At 36.2% G+C, this 20,239-nt stretch overlaps 1 protein-coding gene across 18 annotated transcripts in view; it reads left to right on the top strand.

Moving 5' to 3' along the window:
- The window catches only part of ERC2 (ELKS/RAB6-interacting/CAST family member 2), a 556,650-nt gene that overhangs the window by 24,092 nt on the left and 512,319 nt on the right, over window positions 1-20,239 (top strand). For all 18 annotated transcript variants that reach the window (XR_011100132.1, XR_011100130.1, XR_011100127.1 and 15 more), the window contains one exon: window positions 1,202-2,001. Coding sequence is in view for 2 of the 18 variants with exons in the window: in XM_068694082.1 (XP_068550183.1) it covers window positions 1,345-2,001 (657 nt within the window). In the remaining 16 variants the exon portion in view is untranslated. The remainder of the gene's footprint in view (window positions 1-1,201; window positions 2,002-20,239) is intronic.

The raw sequence follows: 20,239 nt of genomic DNA, 5'->3' as shown, positions 1-20,239 counted from the left end.
CTCAACACTTCATGGTGCGGAATTTTTTTCAGATATTTAGGAAATAATCTATAGATAATGAGGATGTTTTGGGAATGGTTAAAGATTACAGGATTTAATTGAATCCATCTTTTGCTCTTCCTCCAATTATATTTGAATTAAATGGTACTAGATCTGATTAATGAGCACCAATTTAATTTATACCATTGATTTTTTGAGACAGATTAGTTTTTTTTTTTTTTTTAAATCAGTAGACTTACCATATCCTGAAGTCTTATTTGTATATTGATACTTATGCTGTATAAAGCTAATAAACTTATTCAAACCTTGGTAAATATGTAATAGTAGTATAGTATTTGATAACAGTAAGAGCATCTGATCCACATTAGTCTGTTTGGTTAAATAAGTTGTGAAGATAGTTCTATCCCAGTAATATGCATGGGGGGAGAGGGGGATGGAACTCCTTTTATGAATAAAAACCAAGATTATTGTCACGTAACCCTTACTTGAGAAGCTGATTAACAACAAATATTAGCAAATCAGTACTTAATTTAACAAATAATGTGTTGTAATATTGCATTGTATTGTTTAGGAGGAAATAGTTACTCAAATCAGCTTATATTTTTAAAATTTTTATTCCTAAAATGGTTCTACTGGGTAAAGCTGAGCTATTAGAATGTTGCTTTCTTCCTCCTTTTTCTTATACAAAGTCTGTTTTTTAATCCAAACACAAAATAAAACCCCTGCCAATTTCCTTGTTTTCTCTTCATCTAATGTTACTAGAGAAAACACAGAGTCACTGAATTCCTGTTTTTATACTGTCTTTTGAAAATGTTATACCATGTTTTGGGTGGTTCTTAATGCCAGCAACAGCTATTGTTTCTCTCCTTTATGTAATTCCTATGGTCAGTCACTTAAGTCCATTAATTTACCAATTCACATGCATTTTGGGGTCCATGGTGTTTATTGCAACATAAAGCTTGATAAACTTTAAGTCAAAATGTCAAGGTATTTTAACAAGAAAGAAATCAGCATTTTTTTTTCTGAATGGAACTAGTTTTAAAATGGATTTTATCCAGTCATCCTAAATACAGAATGTATTATAAATTTTAAAAGTAATTACTCCAGGAGAAATGATATGTGCTCATTACTTTCCTCATTGTAAACTTATTTGCCAAATGGGGGGAGCTTACTTATTTTGTAATATCTTTTTTTCTTCTAGGTATCTGATTTTGGAGGAATGGTTTCTTTGCCTACTGGAAGAATGCAGTGAAACTGCCAATATTTCTAGCTGGAATTATAAGTTTAATATTCACCTCTAGTGTTACTAATTCTTACTAAATAGTACCTCAAAGTAGAATAAAGATGTATGGAAGTGCAAGAACAATCAGCAACTTAGAAGGAAGTCCCTCCAGGTCTCCCCGTTTGCCAAGATCTCCTCGCCTAGGCCACAGGCGAACAAGTAGCGGAGGAGGAGGAGGAACAGGTAAGACGTTATCAATGGAGAACATCCAGTCCCTTAATGCAGCCTATGCAACATCTGGACCAATGTATCTGAGTGACCATGAAGGTGTAGCTTCTACTACTTTCCCAAAGGGCACGATGACTCTTGGAAGGGCTACAAATCGAGCTGTGTATGGTGGTCGAGTCACAGCTATGGGGAGCAGTCCTAATATTGCTTCAGCGGGACTGTCCCACACAGATGTCCTTTCTTACACTGATCAGCATGGAGGACTGACCACATCTTCACACCATCATCACCATCAGGTTCCTTCTATGCTGAGGCAGGTTAGAGACAGTACCATGTTAGACCTGCAGGCTCAGCTTAAGGATCTACAGAGGGAGAATGATCTTCTCAGAAAAGAACTAGACATCAAAGACAGCAAGCTGGGATCCTCCATGAATAGCATCAAAACTTTCTGGAGTCCTGAATTAAAGAAAGAAAGAGTATTGAGAAAGGAAGAAGCAGCCAGAATGTCAGTTCTTAAAGAGCAAATGAGAGTTTCCCATGAAGAAAATCAGGTAAGTAATTCTGTAAGTTTCTTCCAGTTGATTTCATGGCTAAGTACTAGATATTTTGCTTATAATATTGCATCCTACACTGGAACATATTTGACAATAGTAGGAATTTTATGTTCTATGTGCATTGGGCTGTTAAATAGTAGAAAAGGACACTAATAAGAACCTGAATGCAGGCTATAATTTTCTCCATGCAGCACTCTTTCACATTATAGCTGAAGAGAATGATTGTTTATCACCAGCTTATTTTATTATTTTTGAGACTTCCTGTAGTGTATTTTTTAGCAACAGTCTAAATATACTCAGCAACCTTTTCTGAAGAGGTGCAGAAGCATTTATACAAAAGTATAAACAAACATCCAGAAGCATATTTTGCATGAACTGTATAGGGATTTAGCTGTCTAGCTTTTTTAAGTTAAAAGATGAAGTGATATAGAAGATTCCGTTTTGGAATTTAATAATTCTGCATGTTACAGAATGATATTCCAGTGGTGTTACCAGCAATGCTTCAGAGACCTGTCTTAGAAAAAAACATCTTGTAAATATGTACTTCAAATACTTCTACTTGCAACACAACAATCTCTTCCTAAAGCTATAAAAAGACTAAAGCTATAATGTCACGCTTCATGAAACTATTTTATTTCACAAAGTTATATAAAACAGCGGCACTGAGTATATCAAAAAATTATCACATTGCTGTCTCCATGCACTTCTTGGCTGCTGGTCTTATTTAAAACTGCTCCTTTTCAGACCATCTGTTAACTTCCCCCAGACAAAAACACAATCCTGTGTTTCTCTCACTTCCAGATTCCCAATCTAAACTTCTCCACTGGCTGGCAGACAGCAAGAACTGAATTAACTTTTAATTTACTTCTGAGTTTCTGATCATCATTACTTTTCACTAAGCTTTCTGATTCTTAGATATTTAGATACATGACATGCCCATGGAACCAATGAACTTGGTCTTGACTGACACCAGTCATACTGACTGGTTCTTGATCAGGAATTCAGTACTGTGAATGTGAATCCTTACTATGTAAGGAAATAACATAAAACTTCTAAGGTCAGCCCAAAAGTCTTTCTAGCCCACTGTGACAGTACTAGCAACGTCTAAAAGTTCATAGGCTAGAGCAAGTGTATGATGAGAACTCCACCAAGGACTCTTTGATCCAGGTACAGTTTGTGTGCCTAACTCTCAGGGGACTTTTTGAATTAGGCCAGTTTGCTTTTGGACCTACATAAAATTCTAGTGTCCACAGCCTCTTATGAGAGCGCATCATATAGCCTCACATGAAAAACCACTGTCTTGTGTTGGATATGGCACTAGATTTTGGCTACTTTACTGACTGCATTTTCCTAGCCCCAGAAGAAACATTGAGTAGCTGATCTCTCTCCAGTGCTCGTCTCCTTGCCACCTGTGGTTTTATAGCGGCCCATCATCACACTGCTCCCTCAATTCATTTTCACGGAAGAGAATGTTATTCATTTCATAAGTAATTTCTTTGATTTTTCTCTGGATTTTTTTCAGACTTACTATACATTTTTTTGAGGTGTGGAGACCAAAAGTGCTTATGTTTTTCACAATACAGGAGAAAAATAGTTTATACGCTGATGTTAGTGTTTGTACTGTTATTCTGTATGTCTCTTCCAAGATTTCCCAACATTGTTTTTTCTGGTTTTGGATGGTGTTATGTTTTTTTTTTTTTTTTTTTTTTTTTTTGCTAGTGAGTACTCAGCTAATGGATTTCAATTAAATTAATATTTTAATGGACTTATAGCTGCAGGATCTCATCAGTGGCTATACTCAGTTCAGATTCCATCTTGTTAAGCATGAAGGTAATTTTATTTCATTTGTGTATAATTTCACATGCATCTCCTTAAATAGAATCTTTCAGTCCTGTGAAATAAAAGGAACATTGGGGAAAAATATCAGAAAATGAGCAACATTTGATATGGATTTGTCAAAAATCACATCAAACAAGTCTAGTTTTCTTGTATGACAGGAGAACAGGCTTTATGCATAAGCAAAAAGCACTAGTAACATTGTTATGGAAGCTTTTTACACCATCTCTGTTCGTCAGTGAGATGAATTTGTTACTGTAAGGATGCCTATCTCATCGGAAGACTGAGTCAGTGTAATTATCAATGATTCATGGTAAAATTTGAAAGACAATATCTAGTAGGATCTGGCAGGGATCTGTCATGTTTTAGGTTTTAATCAGTGACGTGAATAATGAATATGTTACTCCAGCAGATAACGTCAAACAAGGAAGGGCTAAAAACATCCTGGAAAATAGGTTTATAACTGAAAACATTTTTTTTTTCCAATAGAAGTTTACTTAGAACCAGAGCCTTCTTTAAAAAACGGTAAGAGCTGCCAAAAAATCAATGCAAAGATTTATGGATGCTAACTAGGACATTTCTGATTTTCTTTTGAAGATAATTTTACATTTGAAGATACGTGCTTTGTGCACCTGGCCTTTAATATTACAACCCAAAGACAAGTTAACTGTATTGTCTTGCTGTTCTTCTCTATCGTTCATTACATTCTCTCTGAGCACAATTAGTATTCTCTATGAGCACGGTTGGTGTTATTCCCTATATGATTCAATTAGATACAGAAGAGCAGGAAGTACTCTAAAAGTTTTAAACAATTAAAAGCGATTCTTCATCTTGGAATCAACCATTTGAAGTGTCTCAATTGGACATTGCACTTATTTCAGGTAGTTTATTATTCTTAGAAATCTTACTTGAATATATTATACAGAAGAGTTAATGTCGAAGGTTCCTCTGGAAAGCAAACTGCTAGGAGGTAGGTAGAACTGGGAGGACACAAATCTTCTGCAGTGTTAGTTGCTATAATTGCTACCTGTCCCTCAAATTTTTTTTCTTCTCGAAAACCACGTAATTTTAATTAGCTTAATATGTTCTTTGAAAACATATTATAAATTTTGATCTGCCTTTGAAGTTTAATTCCTGCCCTGATACTGCAGGAGTTCTTTGGATTAATACAAAGAACAAGGATAAAAAGGATAGTGAACGGTTCCTCTGAGAGGCTCGTAGGTTTGAATACAAAATTGTTCCTTGCAATAATTTCGGGCATCTGTATCAGTATGAATAACTCTCAGATGCTGCAGTTAGGGGAATAGAGCTGATAAAATATAATAATTTAACCAGCAAATAAGAGTATGCATGTTCATAAAATCAGAACTGCAAGTTTAACCACTCAATGTCATTCACATGTTTACATTATTAACACATTTCATTTTAACTTTGATTTGTAGCAAGTATTTAGGTAGAAAACTAGAAGAATTAGAATCATATAATGGTTTGGGTTAGAAGGGACCTTAAAGACCACCTCGTTCCAAAACCCTGCTATGGGCAGGGACATCTTCCACTAGGTCGTGGAATCATCATAGAGTCATAGAACGGCTTGGGTTGGAAGGGACCTTAAAAGCTCTCTATTTCCAATCCCTGCTATAGGCAGGGACGCCACCCACTAGTTCAGGCTGCCTAGGGCCTCATCCAGCCTGGTCTTGAAGACCTCCAGGGATGGGGCAGCCATAGCTTCTCTGGGCAGCCTGTGCCAGTGCCTCACCACCTGAGTGAAAGAATTTCCTCCTACTATCTAATCTAAATCCACCCTCTTAGTTTAAAGCATTACTCGTCCTTATTAGTACATGCCTTTACAAAAAAATCTGTCTCCTGCTTTCCTATAAGTCCCCCTTTAGATACTGGAAGGCTGAAATGAGTTCTACCTGGACCCTTCTCTTCTCCAGGCTGAACAATCTGAACTCCCTCCCCCTGTCCTCATAGGAGAGGAGCTCAAGCCCTCTGATCATCCTCGTGTTCCTCTGAACTTACGCTAACAGGTTCATGTCCATCTTACACTGGGGACCCCAGAGCTGAACACAGGGCTCCAGATGATGTCTCATGAGAGTAAAGTGGAGGGGGAGAATCCCCTCCTTCAGTCTGCTAGCTAGATTTTTGATGCAGCCCAGGATACATCTGGCTTTATGGCCTGCAGGTGCACGTCGCCAGCTCTAGTTGAGCTGCTTGTCCACCACCTCCAAGTCCCTCTCCTCAGAGCTGCTCTAAAAAGAAAATATAATAAGAAATATTCTGAAATGTTTCCCTTCTATGTATTAGTTGTATTAGTAAACTGTATTCCTAGTTAAACATTGATCAGTCTGGTGCATACAGTCTAATTAAAATTATATACCATTCACTTACTTTGTTTTCTGATGCGATACTTTTTATACAAACTGTGCTCTTTTACTTATTTAGCTGCCTTGTAAAAGACAAGGCAGGAAGCAAGGAATACAGTTTAATTTGATATTAATTTGCTAACTTATCTGGGAACTAGTCAGTAGATTTAAACACATATATGTATAGATTTTAATGTGTTATCTGTATTATGATTTAGTCTGTATTTGTTTAAAATTGTGTGTATATATGTGTGTGTGTGTGTGTATATATATATATATATATATATATATATATTAAAAACAATAAAACAAAAACCAACCACTCACCCCTTCTTAACTTCTTAATTGTTTCCATGGCTGGGATCAACCCTACCTAGTTTCAAACCGGAGAATCCATTGCTCAGACCTTGCTGGCATCCTCTAAATTCAAGTCAAAGGAAGCTGAAGATCTGTTATCTCCTCCCACACTAAACTTCTGAGACTGTTCTTCAGCTTTTTTTGAGGAAAGTTTGTTTATTCCCACTGGAATCCTTGAATCTGGATCCCAGTGAAATGCTCAAGAATACGCTAGCAATTGAATCATAATTTTGAGTTCCCAGGTATTTTCTTTAATATGCATCTAAGTGTACACTTTATTACTGGTTTCAAAAGTGGGGTTGTTCCTAGATTGTTCCCAATTGTTCCTGGATAGCCAAGGTAGTTAAACGAGTTTCTATGGGATAAATATTCCTTTCAGGTTGTTTCATTGTCTCTGTATAAATGTGTGCAGGACCACAAAATCTGAATCTTTTTGTGATTATTCATGAAGTATGGGGCTATATACAGAAAGAAAGATAGTAATCTCAGAAATGGAAATTCTCAGTTCATATTTTACTCTGCTTCCTGAGGAGTCTTATGTTAAACTATTTTAATACAAATCAGAAAGAAAACATTACCTGATCCTTCTTACTAAATATGTCTTTCTTGAAGACAAAGTTACCACTTTAAACATTTTCAGCTCAAATCTGTGTTATGGTATTTATGACCAGTGGAAGCACACTTCAAGGTGCCAGTACTTTCAGCATGTTCATTCACCTTATTTTCTGTTTTTGGCTATACTGTTGTTTCCTGCTTTCTTCAGTTTTTTTCAATGCTCTTTGTTAAAGAATGCATGCTTGTTTGTTGATTTTTTTTTTTTTAAACTTTGTTTTTACTTTATTTTTGATGTTACCTTCACTGTTTCCTTCACTTAAATTGACTTACATTGGTGGCAATTTAGGTAAGTGCAAAATATTTCTATTTTTTTTTTTAAACAAGACAAAGTTTGTGTAATGGATTAAACAGTTATAGAGCAAAAGTTTATTATCTGAAGATGAAAGCAGAGTGAAACAGAAGTACATCAGTATTTCTTTTTATGAATTTGAAAATCAAAACACGTTTCTGTCAATTGGAAGGGAGCTAACATAGGAGAGCTGCTCTGATGAGGAATGAGAATACACAGGCAGAGCATTGCGGAGTGAGTCAGCTGCACCAGAATTGTGTGTCTTGGCTTTTGTGCTACTGCCACTGACAGTGAGGAAAGGGCTGTTAGCTTGGTGGTGGCAGATGGGAAGGGGTAAAGGGATGATCATACTACTGTAGATGTCTAAGGAACTTTTGAGGAAGCAGCAACCCAAGAGGCTAAGAATGAATTGGGAATGCACTTTTTTTTTTTTTTTTAAACCATATTTAAATGTCTGTTTTTTTAAATACCTGAAAAAGCTTAGGAAGTTCTGAGCTAGAACAATAATAAGGGGAATTTGTTTCTGGGTGTGTAAGTGCTTGCTTTGGTCTTGACAGAAGCCTTTTGGTATTATTCTGGCTTAGAAAATAAAGCAAGTGTATATGTTATATAGTAGAAACCAGTATTTCCAGTTTTATGAAAATTAGCACACTGTAATGGTTGTTTGAAGGGGACAGTAATAAGTTACATGCTTTCTGTGTGTTTTTCAGATATAAAGAGATCTGAGATAAGCAAGCGTTATCTTGTTCTGTTCCCCCCATTGTATAAGAGTATGAATTTTATTTCTACCTGCTTTAGTCAGTTAGGTCACCTTTTTTGTTGCCTTTTTTTTTTTAATGCAAAATGTAACTCATTCACAATTATGCCTGTGCCAAGGTGCTAGCATGGAAAAAGTTTTTTCCAATTGCATCTTGAAGTTTTAGAATGGCTGTCAAATGATGAGTGTTGGTGAGTGTTCCTTATGAAAAAGTATAAACAAGGCTAGTTATGTTTTAAGGAGAGAGAAATTGACTGTGGAGCTGAAACAGCATTTCAGTTAAAGATGTTTGGAACTGTATAATGCTGTGTGACTCAGAATTGTTCTCTCATCAGTTTTGAACACACTCACATCCAGTGTTCATTTCTTATATGTTGTTATATTTGGTGCCACATCCCTGAGATACTACCAGCTGTTGCTGCTCCTGTGTATTGTGTGTGTGTTTTTTGTGTGTGTGTATGTGTGTCCTGTAACAGTGATGATCATCTGCTGCTGAATTTAGTAATTGCATCCTGCTAAATTTCCCTTGGAGCTTCAGGTGGATACTGCATTCTGTGTCCCCCATCCTGACATATTCCAGAGTCTGACACTGCTGCTCAGCAGTGGTCATCTGGTGTGTTGCTGTGTGGGTAAAACTCTTTGTACAGAAGCCAGGATTCTGATGGGGTCTCAGAGGATGACCACTTTAAGAAATATAGATCTAGCAGGAAGTAGGTTGGGATAAACTGCAGTTATCCCTCCACTAGGCTTGTAACACTGCTTGAAGGTATTCCTTCAGTAGATACTAATAAAGCATACATCAAGCATGGCAGCTACCACTTTTTGCCTCTTCCTGCCTTAAATTAGGATGAGTCCTGAGCAAGTATTCAAGTAGAGTACTTTAAACTGTCAGAATCCCTTAAAAGAGATGGGGAGAGAGGTAACTATTATGTTGATAAACCAGTTCGAGTTTTGTTAAGAGTGAGAAGTATTGGATAGTAAACTACTTGATAACACAGGAATTCATTTTTAAAGTAAGGTTTATAAAAGATAAAGTCTCCTGAAATAGCTAACTAAACATTTAATCTCATGAATGATACGATGGTTTACAGAGATCATATATAATACATCAAACATTATCCTTGGTAAATTTATTTTCTGTTGATTCTGATGGAGCCTGTGGTTTTGTGCTTTTAAAATTCTATTTCTTTTAGCTTCTGTAAACTGGTTTCTTTCCAGACTTTTAAACTTAAAATAAAAAAAAATGCTCTGGATGACTCTCCTCAGAATTTTCTGTCATTTGAAGTGGGAGAGAGAAAGGGGAGGGGGAAGTAGTGAAAAAGTGAGTCACTCTTTTTTCTTTATGCATTTTTAGTCTTCACTATTTCAGATACTGTTCCTCACTTTGAATTTTCAGATTTCTTTTTCAGTTTTCTGGGAGTTGTCCCCAACAGCTGCTAGGCAGTTGGCGATGCCAGATTCAAATAGTCTGCAATAGGGAACTCCATCATCTAGGTTATCTTGGAAAAACATGAGCCTTTTGGTTGTGCTGCAGAGCATTATTTTTGTACATGCATATGATTTAAAGATAAACTTGCATGCCGCTTCCTAACCTTTCTGTTTCGTTATGCTTCTGAGTTCAGAAGATGCACTTCAGACTGGTGGCACTGTTTGTGTTGGTGGGAGAGCAGTATGGGGAATAAAAGCATTGCAGTGACTTAATCTGTTGGTTGCTGATTAAAAAAATACAAATATCTGCATGTTATGGAGTTGTATTAACACTATACAGGTCCAAATGCTGAATTTTACCTGTTATTTGCTGTTTAAGGTGTCTAACGCAGTACCTGACTATAATACTATGTATTTCCGTGGTGCCAGAGAGTCAGTCATAAAAGCTGTCAATTTCAAGAATAGAAACTGTTACTTGAATTTATTGATGGAATATGTCTCAGTTGAGTTAGCAAGGAAATCAACGTTCAGGAGCTCTTTGTATATTTTGTGGGAGATAACTTTTGCATCTAGTGGGAGTAACTCTTTTGAATTCAGTAATTTGGGAATATTTGGCCTGTAGGGGGGAGAAATTGTACTTACATTTTGAATTTCCCTAGGCATCTGTCACAATGTAGTTATTGTTCTTACTCTTGGCATTTGAAGATAATATACAAAGCTAACAAAACACATGAAAAGAAGGCTGTTGATTTCATGTGAAGGTCTCTTTGAACCCTAAAGGGAAAGGAATAAATGATGTTTTTGCCAAAAGGAAAATCCTGAGGCAAATCAATGTAAAGGTTTCAGTGTCTGAGACTCAAAGAGCACTTAGGTCTTGTAAGGTAACCTCTGTTGCATTTCCATCTATAATTGAATGTGTGAGAGTTCTCCAGTACATCACTTTTTTGTCCAAGAAAAGCACAGGTCAGCAGAAACTAGAGAGAAAACAGCACACATTAAGATGTAGCTTCAGAGGAGCTACAGTAAACCATGAAATAATGTCTGCTTTTTGCACGGACCCAAATCTTCCATTTAAATGACTGAAATATTAATTGTAGAGAATACAATTCTCATTACAAAATGTCTTTATCAAAGAAAAATGGCATTGAAAGAGGCAATGGGTTGTGCTTTGAAAATTAATTAACAAGTATAAATATTTTCTATGTATTTAATGTTTTAAATCATGTAAACTGATGCTGCAAATCTTTTTCATTTTGTAAGTAAAAAGACTGAAATAATAGTCCTGCTAGTGAGGTTATTTTTGAGACTGTCTTTCCTCTGTGTGGTGTTAACTTCAGATAGCTAATAATTACCATTAAAGCAAAACAAATAATTTACTGAAAAAAATGCCCTAAAATCATGCAATTGTATTTCTAGTCAGTACGGTTCATGGAATCACAGAATGGGCTGGGTTGAAAGGGACCTTAAAGACCACCTAATTCCAACCCCCCACTATGGGCAGGGACACTTTCCACTAGAGTTGGAGATTTCATCTCCACCTTCCATAGTTGCAGGTGGAGATGAAATAGTGCTATACCAAAACATGAATCAAAAGTTTTAATACAAACTTGAACATATTTTGGAGTCCATAGGTGTGTGACAAAAGCCTACTGGTTTATTAAGTAAGAGTATCTATAACTTTGTTTACAGAATTATACATATGCTGCTATTCAGAATGTTTTCTGCTCATGGAGAATGCTGTATTTCTTCACTGTATGAGAACAATAATTAATGTTATTTAATATGATTGTATTTAATAATATAGCTTGTATATTCTGAGTTTACTTGAAATATGGATATACATTTCATATACCTGAAGTGTGGACAGCTGCATAACTGTTAAACCGTGTGAATAATGTAGTACATTTAGTTTATTAGACTTCTGTCTTCAGATTCCATAGTGGAGTTAAGGAGGGGAGGAGAGAACTGCAGGGGAAAAAAGCACGTAAATTGCTTAAGAAAGCATTCTTTATCCTGTTCAGGCAGTTCATTCCCTGAAGAGGCAAAGCTGTCAGAATGAGAATTTGAACAATTAGATGAGAATACTCATGTTAGGCTTTTCCACCTGACTACACTGCATTTATGATTGACTTCAGAACTGCAAAATGAGCCAGTAGTGCCAGTTTGGTCAAGTCCAAGAAAAAAATATTTCTATATAATATTTTAGAGAAGAGTTTTTCTTGAGTGTATAAGTATAACCATAAAACAGTAATGGAAGCCACCAGTACTAAAATTCTAGGTTAAATAGTCTGTTATCCTTTTCAGAAATCAGGCCATGTGTAATGCAGTGCTTCACTGTGAAGAGAACTGCTGCTATCTATGGCTAAGCATGCAATAGAGTATCAGAAGGAAGGTTCTGCAAGTTTATAGTAAAATAAAATTATCTTTAAGAACATATTTTTCCATACTTGTTTCAACTAGTAAGTCCTCTTAATTTCACGGTGGCTTCGCAACAAAGTGGTAATGACGTGTGGAAAAGACTCCACAACCATAGGGTTGTTAAGTAGGTATACTTTATTGCAGGGCACCAGGTGCACTGGGAATAGCTTCCCTCAAAGACGTGTGCGCCTGCCCGGTCATCTCTCACAACTTTATACATGAATACTGTTACATATTACATGAGCTCTAATACATATTCATTAATTTCCCCGAAAAGGCAGACCTCTTCCAAGTACTCATTTCCATACTCCCCGCCGTTAGCTCCTTCAGGTTGCACCTGCGCAGTGTAGCCTGGTGGTCGTGGGCAGGGGTCTTTCAGGACGAGGGCAACGAGGAAGAGGAGGTTAAACTTTTTACCTTTCTGGTCTTTGACCTGCTGTTGGACAGTATTTAGAAGTTTTTTGTTTATCTTTGCGTTGTTTCCTGCCAACAAGTTGTTCATCCTTCCCTAATGAGTTGTTTGTCCTCTCATCCATTGGCCTTGAGCGGTATTTTCTTTTTTACATCTGCTTCTCATAAAGTTCTCATCTACATCCCTGTAATTAGGATGTTGTTAGGTTCCCATCCACATGCCTGATAATTAGGATATTTTACCATATATGAAGCTAAATATTAATTTGGATAAGTTATAGCATCTTCCCCATCTCAGTAAGAGTTGATCCAGCTAAAAACTGTATTTGAAAAATTACAGTTCCAAAAACTGTTTGTTTCCCAGATGTGTTCAATTAAATTTGTTTCTAAATGTCTGAGGTAGAATCTACTCATTATTGTCTATTCCTTGAACTATGTGATAAATCTGGGAATAAAATTTGCATGTGTATACAATTGAATCCCATATTTATTAACTTTTGAATTCTATGGCAAATTGTGATATGTGGTAGGGTGTTTTTAATATTTCAGATGTTATACCATATCTCAATTAAAAAAAAAAACAACAAGTAGTAGTTAGATAAAGCATCTTTGCCTTGCACCAAGTTGGTCCTGACTTGTATTATCATTTGGTGTGGCTGTGTTTCCTTCCCTCTCCTCTCCCTCCCACTGCTGCCACATACGCACACTCATTCTATACGTTTTTGTATGTATCCGACAGTGTTGGAGAATGGTATCCATGCATTATTTCAGGTACAGTTTCTCAGTCCAATTGGAACCAAAAATTTAAAGTTTGTGATCTTATGAAACTTATCACTGTACATAGTGCCTGTCTGTAGAAAGTCCAATCATGCTTTATGGATTTAATGGAATCATAGAATCATTACGGTTGGAAAAGACCTCTGAGATAGTGTAGTCCAACCATCACCCTCCTACCAATGTCACCCACTAAACAACATCCCTAAGCACCATGTCCAATCTTTACTTGAACACCCCCAGGGGCGGTGACCACCTCCCTGGGCAACCTGTTCAACACCTGGCTACTCTTTCTGAGAAGAAATGTCTCCTCATTTCCAACCTAAACCTTCCTGGCTCAACTTGAGGCTATTCCCTCTTGTCTTGTCACTAGGAATTTCATTGCATTCCTTTAGTTTTTGGTCATCTGTTAGGAATGCATAATTCAGCATATGGAGTTTTGTTTAAAGAACACTTCATTTTTTCTCAAATTCTCCTTTCTGTATTTGCCTTTTGTTTTAATAATCAAACCCAAAAGCTTACTTGCTTTGATGCATGTGTGGTTTAATATCTGATCTTTGCTGTCAATATTTTTCTGCAGGTCTTTGGATTTTAGTGAGAAGCTCACAGACATTGACAAAGCTACTTGATCTTTGAACAAACCAGCAGTCTTGCACTTGGCTCTCCTGCTGCTTTTCCCAGTATTTGGTCGGCGTTTGTATGTCAGCCTAATGTGCTACATTAATGTGTTGGTTTAATTTTCAGCTGGATCACTTAATTGACCAGTCAGTTAAGTGATCCAGCTGAATTAAGTGTTGCTGGTATAAATCAGGTAGAGTGTTGAGTGGCCAAGAGTTGGAGATAATGGTGGGGTCTCAAATTCTGGCAGCAGCTCCAATTCTGCATTTAAATCTCCATGCTACTGAGTGCCTTTTGCACTTAAGTAGTTTTTTGAAAGGAAAAAGGAATGTTATACAGCAATCTTTTTTTTTTTTTTTTTTTCCCAGACATACCTCAGTGTGTACAGAGAATAATACTTGAATTTATTTTTTTCTTGCATATTTGATTTATGAGAAAATACTGAAATCAGTTGTAAGTATGTACTGACATTGTTGCCTGACTGCGGTGTACAAACCGTGTAACTGAATTAAGTTTTCTTTGGCAGGTCAATGGCACTTTTTAGCTCGCGTTGCTTTTTGTTTGCCATGGACACTTAATTTCCAAATCTCTATAAATGTTTTTATTCTATCTTGATATAACCTGAAGATTTTTTTTAGTGACTTGAGGAAGATCATTCTTTCTCCACTGCAGTGGTAAAATCTGTGGTGTTTTTTTTTTTTTCTTTTCTTTAATCCTGGCTTAATAGTGTTTTCAACAGATTTAATTCTTTCATCTTTGAAGGTTTACCATACATTTTTTTTCCTAGAACTAAGCAATCATTTCATTTTAATAAAGAATTATCTTAACAGATGAGGAATTCTAAAATGTGTAGGAATAAACTTTTTTATATGCAAAAGTCTAGTAAATATATTTTGTAATTAAGTATGTATCTTCTTTATCTTATTTATTCATTGATTCATTTTTACCAGATGGTAGAAAATTCTGGAAAGCACAAAGCAGGGTTTGCTGCTGTTTTTCAGCTCAGCTAGCAGAATGCTACTGGGAAGATTGCGTGTGATCAAGAAGAGTGAATCAGTCTGTATAAACTCCTTATTTATACCATTTACACATCTTACACTCTCAGTATTATCCTGTCCTTTTCTGTTGTGTTGTTCAGCTGTGACTGTGCATTTTCTTTGACTTTTAAGTTTAAATCTTGAAGGTCTGTTACCTTGAGGTAGTAATTCTGCATGCTCAAGCATGGCCACTTGTTTTTTTGTCAGTTTTACAAACTCAAGCATTTAATTACAAAATAAATAAATAAATAAATAGTTTCCTTTTCAGTGATGCTTTGAATACTGTGGCTGTTATGAGCAATGTTTCTTTCTGTTTAACTGGAGTTTCTTTCAGTAGGAGGAAATAAGGTGCCCTCTATTGTGGTAAAAGTATTTAAGAAATAAATAATTCTATAGTCCTTAACATCCTCTCAAACTCACTTTTACTTTTGCAACAGAATTAATAACCAGTTTCTAATTCAGAAAAAAATAAAATACAAAAATGTGAGTTGCTTTTACCTTCCTACTAGAGGTTTTGTTTGTCAAATCACATGAACTGTACTAGGCATGGGTCATTCCAGTTTACTCTTAGGCTTAAGTGGCTTTGTCCTATACCTGACCAAACCCATACCTGAGGGTTTTAAATGGCTATGCTGAGTTCGTGGCTGCCAAATTTTGTGGAGTAAGGTTGTTTGCAGGGAGACTGTGAAAAAGCTGTAGTTAAATCATCAATACTATAGTGAGGAAACCAAGCAAAGATCTTTTTGTTGTGCAGGGGGTGGGGAGGGAATTGTGCAAGGAAGAACTGACCTGGAAGAATTTTTGGGAAAAAGAACAAACCTGGGGAAACTACATATCAGAACTGGAACTATGGTTACTGATGCATATACTGCTTAAATGTTAGACAGTACTTTTTGTCCTCTTTTTCTTTGTGACAGAACTCTCAGGATAAGGTGATAATATACTGCTCAGTAGACTAGAAGTTTCTGCTCATTTTTTTTTTCTTGGTATTTTTCTTGGTATTTTATTTCCTACTATTGCAGATTTCTGCTTTTGAGCAGCTTAGTCTAAAGATATAATGGCTGAAACAAAGTGTTATGACAATAATTATATGCTGTTTTGAATATATGTTTCTGCTGAACCATGGTAGATGCTCTTTCTTAATACAGGTTTTAAATACACTTTATAGCTTACACTCTCACAAGACACCACTATTACATTATGACTCTCTGGGAGATATCATTGTCTTCTCTTAGGTCAGGAAAAATGATTTTCTGTTGAAGAAGTAGTAGTATAAGAAGGATGAACATAAATGGCTATTAGGAGAAAAAAACACTTTGAAAGAAAGCTGCAGCAGAAGATTGGATTGAAGGGAAGCACTTCAGTTTATGGAAAATGTGCATACATCTTTTTATATCTCTCAAACAAGCTGCTGTTGCGGTTTTGGTGTGAAACAGTGCTCATGCTTTTTAAAATACAAAATATAGCTTTGTCTAAAAGCAGTTTAAATCAAGAAGCTGACCACCTATAAATAACTGGGGAAGTCTCTGACACCCTTTTAAGCTGCATTTTTAATAGTTTATTGTTTTATATGGGCCATGTTTCTCCAAGTAATTTCAAGTGCTGTGGGTTACAAATGCAAGAGGGAATCAAAGGATGTGTGTGACTTGTTTTTTACGGAAGTTATCATATGCAGCTATTGCTTAACTGCTATATCTCACACCTATAGGAGTTTTTTCAAATAATTTGTAGGACTATTCTTATTGGTAGATGTAAAGAAAGTAATTTGCCCTTGTTAAAGTGACTTAATTGTGACACAATAATGCTCTTACTCCAAAATCCTTACTTGAACAAAATGGTCGATTTATTTATTGGATTGGTTGATGACATCTTAGAAGTGTACCAGATCCTCATGCCCAATTATCTGCACCTTATTAATGATTTCTGATGGGATCATTTTATATGGAAGGATTGCTTTAGTGGTATTGTTTCCAAAGGAATATTCTCTGCTTCACCCTCATGGCTTTATTACAAAGCATATGGAGGTTTTCAGTAGAGCCTAAGCATCACAGTCTACTTGTGTTTAAGTTGAAAGATGTGTTTAGTTAGCCTCTTGGGAGCTATGTGTTGTCTAATAGCTCACGCAGTTGTCTCTGTTAAACTTCATTCTAAACTTGTTTGTATATTCTTTCCCCGATTTAATGGTATTACAGATGTTACTGTCATAAGAAATTTTGAACTGCTGAATGATTAATGAACTTTACTTTTGTATGCTGAGTGGAAATTTTGAAACATGATATATATGGGAATACACAAGTTGCTGAAAAAATATGGGAAGATGTCCTTTTTCTGTTTAAGGTGTTTTTGTTCTTTAAACCTATCTATTCTGATTTTTTTCTTCCTTGTTTTTTTTTTTTTTATTATTTTTATTCTTAATTTTTCCAATTCAATTATTTTAATATTAGATTTTGAAGTATGTGTTAAGACAATGTTAAATTTCAACATTTCTTTATAAAACGCAATAAGATGTGTAGCTTATTGAAACTATAAGAACATCTTCAGAACTTATTTTTGTGTATCAAGGGACTGACTGTTATAGTTCCTCACTTATTTTAATTGGTATTGTATCACCTGTAGTCTAGAAGACTTGGCTTGCTTTTGCAAGTTTTATGTGGCAGTCTGAGGAATCATTTTGTGTGTGTGCAGCTGGTGGGTTGTGGTGCCTTTTTTTTGTTGTTCTAGCTCTGGTGGGAATTTCAAATTTTGAAAAGACTGAAACCTCGGTATTTAGTATTGTACTTCCAGGCCTTCTGTGGTGTCCTTTGTGCTTGTTTTGAGATGAGATGTATCTGAGGCAACAAGAAGTTCCTGCCAGTTATACAAGGTTAGAAGTTGTGATTGTTAACTTTCATTTGTTGATATTGAGCATTGGAGGTGGCTCTCACTAGGCATTGCGTTTCTATATAGTTATTAGCTCATCCAATGAGTCCGATTCCAGTGTTTACTGACAATTAAGATCAGGAATTACAAAAAAAGTTCTGTTAAGGCAAACCCAGTACTCAAGTCAAGGTGGTATTTGCAGAAGGGAGTTGATTCTATAGTTTAGAGGTGAGACTGTAACTTCCAGTTAAGTCCTGGAAGTCAAGCTAAGATGAGAAGGACCTGGGAGTGATGCTGATAGTCGACTGAATATTGAGCCAGCAGTGTGCTCAGGTGGCCAAGAAGGCCAACGGCATCCTGGCTTGCATAAGAAACAGTGTGGCCAGTAGGGCTAGGGAGGTGATCATCCCCCTGTACTTGGCTCTGGTGAGGCCACGAGTACTGTGTTCAGTTTTGGGCCCCTCGCTACAAGAAGAACATGGAGGTGCTCGAGCAAGTCCAGAGAAGGTCGACGAAGCTGGTGAGGGGCCTGGAGAACAAGTCCTACGAGGAGCGGCTGAGGGAGCTGGGTTTGTTCAGCCTGGAGAAAAGGAGGCTCAGGGGCGACCTTATCGCTCTCTACAGGTACCTCAAAGGAGGCTGTAGCAAGGTGGGGGTTGGTCTGTTCTCCCATGTGCCTGGTGACAGGACAAGGGGGCATGGGCTTAAGTTGCATCAGGGGAGTTTTAGGTTGGATCTTAGGAAGAACTTCTTTACCGAAAGGGTTGTTAGGCATTGGAACAGGCTGCCCAGGGAAGTGGTGGAGTCACCATCCCTGGAAGTCTTTAAAAGATGCTTAGATGTAGAGCTTAGGGATATGGTTTAGTGGAGGACTCTTAGTGGTAGGTCAGAGGTTGGACTTCATCATCTTGAGGTCTCTTCCAACCTAGAAATTCTGTGATTCTGTGATCCCTTGCAGCTTATCTGTCCCTTATGGTGAGCTGCTGCATTCTGTAAGCTGAAACGCAGCTACGTTAATAAAGTATGAGTGATGTCTCATGATTTGCAATGAAATGGATCAAAATAGTAAGATATTTTGATAAGTGTTAGAAAATATATCACAGGAATATGGAGGCACTTTTCATATATCTCTTAGCTGAAATCCTCTTTTACACTGGCTGCTTTGAATCTGAGGCGTCTCTGCTCTTTGCTTCCATTAGATGGTTTGCAGCCTTTGGCAATTCCGGTCTCCTCCTTTGTGAGACTAAAAATATCTTGTCTCACAAAAGTAGTTTAAAGACTGACTGCTTTGTTTACTGGGAGTCTGTTTTGCTTTTTTTTTTTTTTGTTTGTTTTTTTGTTTTTAGCAAAGACAAACTGTTTTGAGTTGTAAGATCTCGTTTTGTTGAAATTTGAGACTTTCAATTTCTGTGTTAAAATTTTAAGCAATAATTTATACTTAGGTGGCTGCTGTATCAAACAACTGCTAAAAGTGAGGAAAGTCCTAAGGTGTGCTCTTTTTTAAATTTTTATTTTTTAATTTCTTTTATTTTTTTAAAAAAGAAAATACAGATCTTTGGTCTCTGGAGATGAGCAAGTGTACAAAGCAGTAATCCACAGTATGAAATGTGCAGCCCTAAATTATCTTCCTTAGGAGAGACCTGTGGCCAGTCTGGGACAGCAAAGACACAGAATATGTAGTCATGCCAAGACACCTTCTAAAGGAGCCTGTAAAATGAACAGTTTCTCTGCAATTAAACTTGCTGGGAACAGCAGTATCTGTATTAGTTTTGTAGGTCTCTAAACAGCCTATAATCTGATATCTTTCATCCTAGAAAGCATGTCCTGAGGCTAGCATAGAATGTAGTCCAAAGTTGTCCTGCTTTTTCTTTGAAGGTTTACATTCAGAAGTAACTGAAAATTTCTGGAATGTGTTAAATCTCCTTTTTTTTTTTTTTTTTTTTTTTTTTTCCTAAGTTAAAATAAAAGTTAAGCACTTTTTGTGATGATAAATCAGATTTCTATTTTTATCTATCTGAAACAATTATTAAGGTATTAGTTTTTTTAAAAAGAAACTCTAGCTACACTTTTATTTTTTTTTCAACAAACAGTAATTTAGAGGATTTTACTTTATCTTTTTATCCTTTTTGAATATTGGATGATTTTTCTAAGAAAACCCAGAGTTAATTTACTAAAGCAAAATCCATTGTCTTAAAATTAAACACTTTGGTATTTTCCACATGGTTAATTTAAAAGAGCAACTAAGGATTTGGAATTAGTTCCTTGTTAGTGCAACTTTCTATCCATGTGTACGATTATACAGAGTTTTGTACACAGTGGGAGTACGCTAATGTAACAAATTTAAACCTGAGGAAAATAATTGTCCACATTTTCCTGTGGTACATTCATCAATAACATAACTGAGAAACATAAGACTATTTCTGAAGCCTAATTAAACTGTTATTTAGGAGACAAAGATCAAAAACTCATA

The sequence above is a fragment of the Anas acuta genome, chromosome 11 (assembly GCF_963932015.1).
Source record: "Anas acuta chromosome 11, bAnaAcu1.1, whole genome shotgun sequence".
NCBI classification, from domain to species: Eukaryota; Metazoa; Chordata; class Aves; order Anseriformes; family Anatidae; genus Anas; species Anas acuta.
The sequence above is the reverse complement of the archived record's forward strand: the minus strand, read 5'-3'. Positions and strand labels throughout refer to the sequence as shown.